The sequence below is a fragment of the Microtus ochrogaster genome, unplaced genomic scaffold, assembly GCF_000317375.1.
Source record: "Microtus ochrogaster isolate Prairie Vole_2 unplaced genomic scaffold, MicOch1.0 UNK18, whole genome shotgun sequence".
Classification (NCBI taxonomy): domain Eukaryota; kingdom Metazoa; phylum Chordata; class Mammalia; order Rodentia; family Cricetidae; genus Microtus; species Microtus ochrogaster.
Window position 1 is genome coordinate 1288519 of NW_004949116.1, and position 10578 is coordinate 1299096.

The following is a 10578-nucleotide window of genomic DNA, read 5'->3' on the forward strand; positions in this document are numbered from 1 at the left end:
AAGGGCACTGGCCTGGGGGTGAGAGTAATACCTGGTCTCCTATTTTAACCGGCGGTGGACATGTATCCGAGTCACGGCACCAATCTTGTTTGTAATTCCTGTCCTGGCTTTCTTGTTTTTTAACGGGGAATACAAAGGCTTCTGGGAATATGTCCGTGTCCAGGAGAACGCTGGGAACTGTAGTTCCGCAAAGGAACAACAGAGGCCATTTGGTGTCATTTTTAATTGCTCTCCATCTTATTTTTGGAGACTCTGTCCTCACTGAACCAGGAGCTCTCTGGTTGGTTCATCTAGGCGGCTTGTGAGATCCAGGGATCTGTCTGCCTTTCTCTGCTTTACCCAGCACTGAGATTGCAATTGTGTAGCACACGCTGCACAATGCCAAGGATCCAAGCTGAGGTCCAGATGCCTTCTCAGTCTGTTTTCACTACCCCACATGTACTGTGTTCACACTGCTCAGTCTAAATGTCCCATAAATTCTTGAACAGAAATATACTTTAAAAAATTATCCAAGCAAGTAGTTACTAATTGTTAACACAAGGCACTGATCAATATTTGGGTTTGAGAAGATGTAAGAATCCCTGTGTTGTGGGTGGGGTCTTGCTTATGGCTCTGACGGTGAGGTCTTTATAACAACCTTGCTTACGCTATGGATACCTTGTTTATTGAGATGCCTTCGTTTCACAGATCTGGAAGTGCCGTTCAGGTTGCAGGTGTTGGGCCTTTCATTTCCCGACCTCTTTATTCAGTCTGCTCTCCTTGAGTCTCCAGCCTGTTCACATTTTTATCCTAGTTCTTCCTCTTCTCACACCTTTCTGTCTGGCTTTAGTTTGTGGTCTCTCTGCACTATAATCATCATGCTGTGTATTCTGTGCCCACTTCCTCCTCTGACTGAGAGCAGCTACCAGACCAGTGAAAGGGAAACAGTCACACTGACCTGTTTCACTGCTTAGCTGTCGTTCACTCAACACTGACACCCGGTTGTGACTGTTTGGGCTTCGTTAAGCATACATGTTTCTAACTGAAAAGCTTTTCGCTGTTTGTTTGCCTTGGCATTAATTGACCTTACATATTTGCTTTGACCTTCCTTTTAAATATGTTTGGCCTTGAACACTGATGCCAGGGATAATTGCCAGTAGAAGACTTAACAAAGATACAAAACAAAGACTGTTTCTGCAGGCTGGACTTGTCATTTGTCAGAATAGATTAGATTAGAATTTCAGGCTTTGATTTTTGTTTGGTTGCTTTAATGCCTGACTAGCAGGTATGTGTTTGCTTATGTATCATTTCTTATTTGATTATTGATCTGTCTAAGACTGGTATCCCTGTTGCTTTCAAGCACTGTTATGGATAATTATAGAAATGATTGATTTTATAAATGTCTCTCATGTACAGTGATTTGCCATATTTTCAATTAAAACATGGCTGGGGAAATAATAGCTACTTAATAGAGTTGTTAAGAATTAGTACATTTTATTGTCCTTAATTTGGACTCATGTGGCAAGTGGTCTGTGAGGACTCTAGACAGAGTCCGACAAGCCCTGTGGGTAGTCTCTTTGGATAGAAAAATCTTTTTATTTTGCACTTCAATGTTTGCAGACAACCAAGGGGGGGATACCAAAGATGAGACTGTGATCAAAATGGAAAGGACTTTCCTGTTTTCACCACAGACTATTATTTAATATTAAAAGTTGGGCAATTCCTTGAGTTGTCTCTTATTGCTGTTCCAGCACCATTTGCTTACTGTTGTTGAATAAGGTAGTCATGACCTTCATGCAGACAGAGCATTAAGGTATTGCTTGTCCCAAACAAATTAGTAGTGATATGTTTAGAAATTTCCAGCATTTGGAAAGCATACTGATAGTTTTAAAGACTTATAGTCTTTGATTAATTTCAACAAATATTTATTATATTATATGCTTTGATCGATACCAAAAGCACTACTCAGGAAATACTTCAAGGAATCAGACCACAAGACTCTTGATCTATTGTTTCTCATCTTCCAGTATAGAGGAGCCAAAAGTGATAAGCTAGATGAAGAAGTAGCTTTGTGTATGTCAAGGAAGACCAGGTTTACTATCTAGTGTCTGAATTGCACTTTAAGGTATGTGCTCTCAGTTTAGGACCTTATTGAGAAGCCCTATCTGAATAGGAAGTAAACAGGTAAAGGAGGCAGCTGTGAAATCACCCAAGGAAAAGTGTTCTAGACAGAGCAAAAAGCCGGTGTGCAGTCCTTAAGAGCATGATCGGTGTCCTTCTGACCCATATGGAGATCTGTATCTAGGAAAAAACAAATCTCAACTATCCTGGTTCTGGTATTAAAGTATTAAAAGTGAGATGGAGAATGCTCCTTGTTTCCTGTCCTTTGAAGGCAGCCACGTCACAATAAGGCCACCCTCTTCAAAGGATTGGTAGAAATGTTTTTATGAAGGTATAACCTTTCAGAGGACAGTTAGCTGTCTAGACTGCCTGATTTTTCCAGAGCCATTGCTCTTCTAAGAACTAGCCCATTGCATCTGAATTCACAGACAGTTTTCTCCACCCCACCTCCAAAAAAGGCATAGGGATCCCACAACTATAGAAACTTGTAAAAACTAAAGTAAATTTGTACCCATAGTGGCATGCACCAGAGGCTGAGGTAGGCGGATTTCTGTGAGATCAGCCTGGTCCACATAGTGAATTCCAGGACAGCCAGGGCTATGTAGAGAGACCCTGTCTCATACAGACAGACAAACAAACGAAAAGTGCATCTATACACATACAGAAAAATTAAAATATATTAAAATGGAGTTATCCTTTAGTGGTAACAATAACCTTATGAGCGGCTAACAAATAAGAACCCCAGTGTCAGGAATTATTTCTTCTTTTAAAATTAGAGGTTCCAGCTGGGCGGTGGTGGCGCACGCCTTTAATCCCAGCACTTGGGAGGCAGAGGCAGGTGGATCTCTGTGAGTTCGAGGCCAGCCTGGTCTACAAGTCTAGTTCCAGGAAGGAACCAAAAGCTATGGAGAAACCCTGTCTCGAAAAATCCAAAAAAAAAAAAAGAAATTAGAGGTTCCAGAGACCTCCATTACAGGTTATTGTCATTGTTCCTGGTTACCTTCCTGAACCTGAGTGATACCCTATTAAGACGTTACATATTTGTATCACAGAACATGGGGAAATCAGCTGGTACTGACCTGGAGACTTTATCATGACTAGCTAGCTTTCATAAAAGTGCTGAGACTGCTTTCTGTACTCTGGAAAAGAAAAGTAGGCCCCAGACATACCAGCTGTACACTCTTCCAGGTACAGTCATGGCTGACCTTGTATGACATGCCCACTGGTGCAGCAGTAAGTAGCACAAACATCATGGGGTAACCAACCACTTTCTGATTGGATTTAATGAGCATACCTGGCACCATTATTGGCTGAGAACCTATGTCAGGGGTTGCTCTGCTCTGTGGACATAATAAACTGACTCCTGATGACTTTCTGTTATACCCGTAGATTAAGGAACTTCTCAGCCCCTTTACCAGAGAAGTGCTGTGGGACAATGATCTTTTATCCTGTCACTTGTATTATTTTTAATAAAATGCTGATTGGCCAGTAACCAGGCAGGAAGTAGAGGCAGGGTGACAAGAATTCTGGGAAGATGAAAGTTTCGGTCTGCAGTTGTCACCCAGACACATAGGAAGCCAGACACAGAACAAGCAAGATGTGACTGCTATGCCAAAAAAGGTACCAAGCCATGTGGCTAACACAGACAAGAATTATGGACTGATATAAGAATTAATAAGAAGCCGGGTGGTGGTGGCGCACGCCTTTAATCCCAGCACTTGGGAGGCAGAGGCAGGCGGATCTCTGGGAGTTCGAGACCAGCCTGGTCTACAAGAGCTAGTTCCAGGACAGGCTCCAAAACCACAGAGAAGCTCTGTCTCGAAAAACCAAAAAAAAAAAAAAAAGAATGAATAAGAAGCCTGAGCTACTAGGCCAATCAGTTTATAATTAATGTAGACCTCTGTGTGATTCTTTGGAACTTAACAGCTGCAGAACCGGGCAGGACAAAAACTTCAGTCAAAGAGAAGCTTCTGTCGTAAATGGGAACTCACAACTGGTCAGGTGCAAAGAATAAAATACTACAGAATGTTTAGCTTTAAAGGGAATGTGTGTATAATACCCCAGCTCCCAAACCCAAGGGATCATTGTGGAAAGAGGCCAGTGGGAAGAGTGCAACTGAAGTGATGACCAAAAGGAACTAGTGTCTTCTGGATGGGAGGGCAGCTATGCACATGGCTTATGTGCTTATGACAGCGTGCACAAGACCTGTTAAGTCCAAGCCAAACCAAATCCCACATGGAAAGAGGAAGTAGGCATGAGATTCTACAGCTATCTAAGGTGCTCTTGTCAGTGATTAGCTGCTGGGGGAGGAGGAGTCAGAGTTCTCTAAGAATGTGGTCCCTGATAAGTCATCTGTGTTGCAATGGAATGCCACACATCCAAGAATATTTGGGCAGCAAAAATGGATGTTGGCAAGTGGCAGGATGGGGGTGGGGGGCCAATTTCTTTGTTTGTTTGTTTGTTTTTAAAGACAGGTTTTTACTGAGGTCTGGGCTTTAACTGCTAGTCCAGCTAGCTAGCAAATCTCAGGGATTCACCTGTCTTCATGTTCTCAGCCTTGAGATTACAAAGCATGCCACACTCAGTGGTTAAGAGTATTACAAATGACCCAGGTTTGGCTTCCACATCCACATGGTAGTTCACAAACTTTCCCTAGGTCTAGTTCCATGGGAACCGATGCCCGCTTCTGGCCTTCATAGACATCAGACATGCCTGGTATGCATAGATATATGGAGGCAAAATACTCATAAACTAAAACAAATAAATCTAAAAGGAAGAAAAAAAAACTTCTCAAAGCTTGCCATAGTTTCTGGTCTTTTGTTACAGAGGTACCATGGATCAAACTCAAGTCCTCACACCTGCGTCGCATTTGCTTTAACCGGTTGCGGCAGTGGAGGTTTTGGATTGAAAGGGGAATGATACCAATCTGTATAGAAAGTAGAAATTTACAGCATAGCTGGAAGGCCAGGAAAACTGGGTTGTCTATGGTGAAGCTGTTAGAAAAATACTTCCCAGGCGTTTTTTCCAAGGGTCTCATTGGCCTAGAACTTGTCCAAGTGTGCTAGGCTAATTGGCCAGCAAGACACAGGGATCCACTCGTCTGTCCTTCCTAGCGCTAGGACTGAAAGTGTGCAGCCACAGCCAGAGTAAACCCAGATCTTTACAACAGCGCTCTCCACACTCTTTGAAGGATTCTAGACCTGGCCCAGATGATGAAAATCAGGCTGAACAGATGCAAAGATCAGTGTCCACCTGTGGGTATAGAGTTGTTTGCTGGGGCAATTGTTGTATCCTGGGACTGTGAAGGGCTTGGATGTTCTTCATGTCAATTTATTATGTGTTAGGATACAGGAGTCTACAGTAGAGGTAGGAAGGCCTGGAGTGGATTGAGGAGAGCTGTGATTAAACGTTAGTTTTGCTACATAGTTGACATGGATTAAAGCGACATGCCTATGGCCGGACTTCAGCATTCCATGGCCTTCTGAACATGCTGTGCTTTTGTTTTTATTGCTGTTGGCTTATTAGTTGTCTGCTCCTGAGCCAAGGCAGTTAAAATTTTTCTTAGTTGAAGCTGAGAGTTTGCCTTAAAGCTCACTATACTCTGTCTTCCCATGCTGTTGCAAATTGTGACTTGTTTTTCCTGATAAAGGCTTTTTGAACTTTTCTTCCAAAGCATTTCCTTGCATTTGGATTTTTCTTTTTTTTTGGATTTTTCTTTCTTTTTTTTTTTTTTTTTGGTTTTTCGAGACAGGGTTTCTCTGTGGCTTTGGAGCCTGTCCTGGAACTAGCTCCTGTAGACCAGGCTGGTCTCGAACTCACAGAGATCCACCTGCCTCTGCCTCCCGAGTGCTGGGATTAAAGGCATGCGCCACCATCGCCCGGCTTTTTTTGGATTTTTCATGTATGTATTTAGTTTAAAAGGTACTTCCAGCTGACAAGGAAGCTAATTGGCGCCCTAAGTCCATTTAGTCACTACCCTCTTTTTATTAGTATTATCATTTTAGTTTTACTTTAATTACTTTTGTTTTTTTAAGTGGACTTGTGAAACATCTAGTAGTTCTTAGTTGGCAAATAATTTCCAAACAGTTGTTTACCATCTAGGCTGAGGGCATAATCTTGTTCAGGAAGCTTAATGTTTAAAGTGAGGTTTACTAATTAATTTGCTTTGTCTTGTTTTTTTAGGGATGATTTTTTTAAATGGCTGTAGAAATAAGTAATTTATAAGTTGCATCTTCGTGCAGACACCTATCACTTGGAATGTTTTATTTGCGATGCTATTTGATATATTTTGTTCTGAGTTTTTTACATGATATCCTAAGGAGAGAGAACAGTTATTGCAACTCTTTCTTGACAACGATTGTTAGAACTAGATTAGTTCTAACTAGATTACTCTGGGATAGAGTAGTAGGCTCTGGGGTAGAGTAGAAGCTTTGGTTAGAAAGTAGGACTTTCTTTTTCAGATTGGTTATGGTTTTTATTTTCCCCCCAGCGTAGAGGTGGGGAAGGGCCCTGTATTTTATTTTTGAGCCAAGGTCTCACTTTATAGACCAGGCTTGGAATTCACTATGTTGTAGCTCAGGCTGGCCATGAACTCAGATGGTCATTTTGCTTTCTCCTCCCAAGTACTGGGATTATAATTATGAGCCTCTCTTGGTATCTGGAGAGACTTGGTGTCCTGTACTCGTATTCCAGTCATGCAAAGCTAGAACTTAAACAGTGGCCAGACTAAAAGCGGTCAGAGCAAAGGTGAAGGAGTGTTCATTAACAGGGCGGGGACTATGTCAGCTCTTTTGATACACATTTGTTCACAATGGGTAGTTAGGGTGGTTTGGAAACCAGTGAGGGTGTTCAGTAGCTGATTGAGCAGTGTGCTGGAGGTTCTAACATGCCTTTCTTTCTTTTTTAGGAAACTGAAAATGGCCCTTGAGCTATGCTAGGTCTATAATGGGAAGTGTCACAGTTCGATATTTCTGTTATGGGTGCCTTTTTACATCTGCTACCTGGACAGTTCTGCTTTTCATTTATTTCAACTTCAGTGAAGTGACTCAGCCCCTTAAAAATGTGCCCATCAAGGGGTCTGGGCCCGATGGACCATTTCCCAAAAAATTCTACCCACGTTTTACTCGAAGTCCAGGTCGAGTATTAGATCCACAGTTTAAAGCAAACAGAATGGATGATTTGATGAATAATCACCTTGAAGATTCAGATAAAGGCCTCTCAAAATCCTCCTCCGAGCTCGGTAAGTAATCATATCTGTTCTCTTTAAATCGTGATGCTCAGGATTAGAAATGTCCTGTTTATTGTTCCCATAAGTTAGATGGTTCCCGTTAGATCTTTACAGGAGCTGCTGACCTTTTCAGCTATTGTGTAAAAGTCTGAACCCAAAGCTCTTAGGAGCCCTTTTTATACAAAAGCTTATGTGTGAATTTTTGTGGGGCACAGGTTTATATAAGAACTTGAGACTTTGGCCTATTGAAGTCCACTGGGATTTAATAATCTATTTCTCGTAGGGAACATTATCAGTATTTCTCTGGTCACAGATAATTTGTCTTGTGAATATAGTAAAATGCGGGGTTTTTGTTAGTCCATTTATTTGTTTTTTTGAGACAGGGTCTCACTATGTATCTAAGCTGGTCTGGAACTCCCATGTAGTCCAGGATACAGATCTGCCTGCCTCTGTCTTCTGATTGTAGGTATTAAAGCTATGTTTGCCAGCTCATAGTAAAGTGTTCTTTTTTTTTTTTAAATGTGTAGCCCAGGCTGGCCTCGAACTCGTGATCCTCCTGCCTCTGCCTCCTTCAGCAAATCCTACCGGTGTGCGCCACCACAACCTGCTAAAGTGTTCTTAAAAAGAATGGTTTTGAGCAAGTTTTCCTGCTTAGGGCACACTTAGTTTGCATTAAGTTGATAAGAATCTGTCAGCCTCAGCTTACTCATTTGAAACCTGAAACTGCAGACAGCCAATTTGAAAAACACAGTGATATAATCTGATATAATGGCGAATCAGGCTTCAGGGGATCATCACATCATAGTGGCTGTTGATCATCTTTCCAGACCTAAGACACTGACTGTAACTTCACTCTCTTTCAGGCATGATTTTCAATGAACGTGATCAGGAATTGAGAGACCTGGGTTACCAGAAACATGCCTTTAATATGCTGATCAGTAACCGCTTGGGATACCACAGAGATGTGCCAGACACCAGGAATGCAGAGTATGGTCCTTTTGGCTTCTGATGAGTTCCAATGACAGTGCTTTATCCCCAGTGAGAACAGCAAGGGCAGTGTCCAGATTTCACACTTGGTATTTGTCATGTCAGAACAGTGACCTGATCCCACCCCAACCACTCTTGCAGCACTGTGGTCTGCAAGTGTAATGATGCAGTCTTAGAGCTGGCTGTGTGTGTCTTTGGACATTCCAACTCAATAACCTGGACCTAGACTTCAAAAAAATCATTACTGCATTTATGGAAACAAGGGATTAAAACTAGTGAATTCCCTATTGCTTTGTACTTTATTATTTTCTTTCTTTCAATGGCTTTTTGTCAGTCGTTGCACAGACAGATGTTTGTAGAGCACCTTCAGTTTGTCATGCAATACAAAGGCCCTGGACAGAATAAGATGTGGCCCTAGGTTCACAGGGCTCAGTCTGTTTGGGGCAGGTGAGGAAACAAGTTATTGCAGTAGCATTAGGTAGGGCTCAGATGGGCCTGGTGGAGTGGTCTTTGCAGCACAGAGAGGGTTCTGAAGTATGTGTGGCATGTTGAAGGGACCGACCCTCATCCACTCTGGCTATGGTAGGAGGCTGCAGGGGCAGACATTGGAGGGCTGTGAGGCTGAAGGAAAGAAGTCAGGACCTTGGAGTTTACTCTTCAGTAACTTTGTTGTTGCTCAAACCCACCTATCAAGTAGCTGTGTCCATGGAAGCTTTTTTTTTTTTTTTTTGGATTTTTCAAGACAGGGTTTCTCTATAGCTTTTGGTTCCTGTCCTGGAACTAGCTCTTGAGATCCGCCTGCCTCTGCCTCCCGAGTGCTGGGATTAAAGGCATGCGCCACCACCACCCGGCTCCATGGAAGCTTTTATGTCATTACTCAAATCTTTTGTATGTTATTAGGCAAAAACTAAAACTTTCAAAGACAAAGTTTTATTGTGTTTCCACTTAACCTCATTGAGAAGCTGGGTATCAGCTTCAGAGTGCTACACACGCAGTAACTTCATGAAAAACAACTCACTTTGAAACTTCTACCAAAGAAAAGAAAGCACATTTTATTTTATTTATTTTTTTATTTTTTTTGGTTTTTCGAGACAGGGTTTCTCTGTGGCTTTGGAGCCTATCCTGGAACTAGCTCTGTAGACCAGGCTGGTCTCGAACTCCCAGAGATCCGCCTGCCTCTGCCTCCCGAGTGCTGGGATTAAAGGCATGCGCCACCATCGCCCGGCCCCAAGAAAGCACATTTTAAAGATAACATTACTAACGTGATGTAAAGCAAAGAATTAGTTGCAGTGTTTTCGTGAATGCCTAAAACCCGCTGTCATGCCAGAAAGAAGATGAGCAAAATGGCAGGAAATGGGCCAAGACATCTGAGCCTCTTAAAATATCAGATTTTCTTGTATTGATTGTTAAAGGTGTAGAGAAAAGTCCTACCCGACTGACCTCCCAACTGCTAGTGTTGTTATCTGTTTCTACAATGAAGCCTTCTCTGCCTTGCTGCGGACTGTGCACAGTGTTGTGGACCGCACACCAGCACACATTCTTCATGAGATCATCCTTGTGGATGACAACAGTGACTTTGGTAAGTGTTGCTGTGAGTGGGCACAGTTCACCAGGGTTCCTAGTCACTATTGGTGCAGCCACAGCTGAGCTTCCAGCCTGTCCATTGATTATAGAATGATAGGATGATTTTGCTGAAGTCCTTTGTCTTTATATCTGTTCTCAGTGTTACCAGATTTGCCCCTGGGGAATTTCCCCTTGGCTTGCTTTTAAAAATGTCCATTATGAATTAAGCTCAGATTCATAGGAAGTTCTCAAGACTTCCATTTGCACTTTGACCAGTTTCCCTCATTGATTCTTTTATACTTAGAATACAGTGTAGAAAACAGAATTGCACAATGGAGAATTGTCAGTTTATCCTGCGGGAAGATTGTTGTTAGCACCATCAGTCTTGAGCACCCAGCAATCCTGGTGCTCCCCAGGTGCTCTGTCTTTGTGTCCCTAGCACCCTTCCCTGGCATCTGGTGACCTCTTTGTCATTTCAAAAGTGTAATATAGATGGATGTGCAGTATGTACCCTTTGGAACTGGCACTTTTTACTTGGCCCAGTGCCGTGTACCATGCTTCTAGAGTAAGTCAGCTACATCAGTTGTTCACAGAATGGACTGCATTCAGAAAGCTCTTAAATGTTATCTGAATGCCAGTTTTCTGAGAATCACTATGTATGTTACATGCCTTTTTTTTTTTTTTTTTTTTTTTTTTTTTTT

At 42.2% G+C, this 10578-nt stretch overlaps 1 protein-coding gene across 5 annotated transcripts in view; it reads left to right on the forward strand.

Moving 5' to 3' along the window:
- The window catches only part of Galnt11 (polypeptide N-acetylgalactosaminyltransferase 11), a 37825-nt gene that overhangs the window by 9083 nt on the left and 18164 nt on the right, over window positions 1-10578 (forward strand). For all 5 annotated transcript variants that reach the window (XM_026789390.1, XM_005367445.3, XM_026789391.1 and 2 more), the window contains 3 exons: window positions 7007-7339; window positions 8191-8314; window positions 9727-9893. In XM_026789390.1, the coding sequence (XP_026645191.1) occupies window positions 7045-7339; window positions 8191-8314; window positions 9727-9893 (586 nt within the window). In that variant the 5' untranslated portion in view covers window positions 7007-7044. The remainder of the gene's footprint in view (window positions 1-7006; window positions 7340-8190; window positions 8315-9726; window positions 9894-10578) is intronic.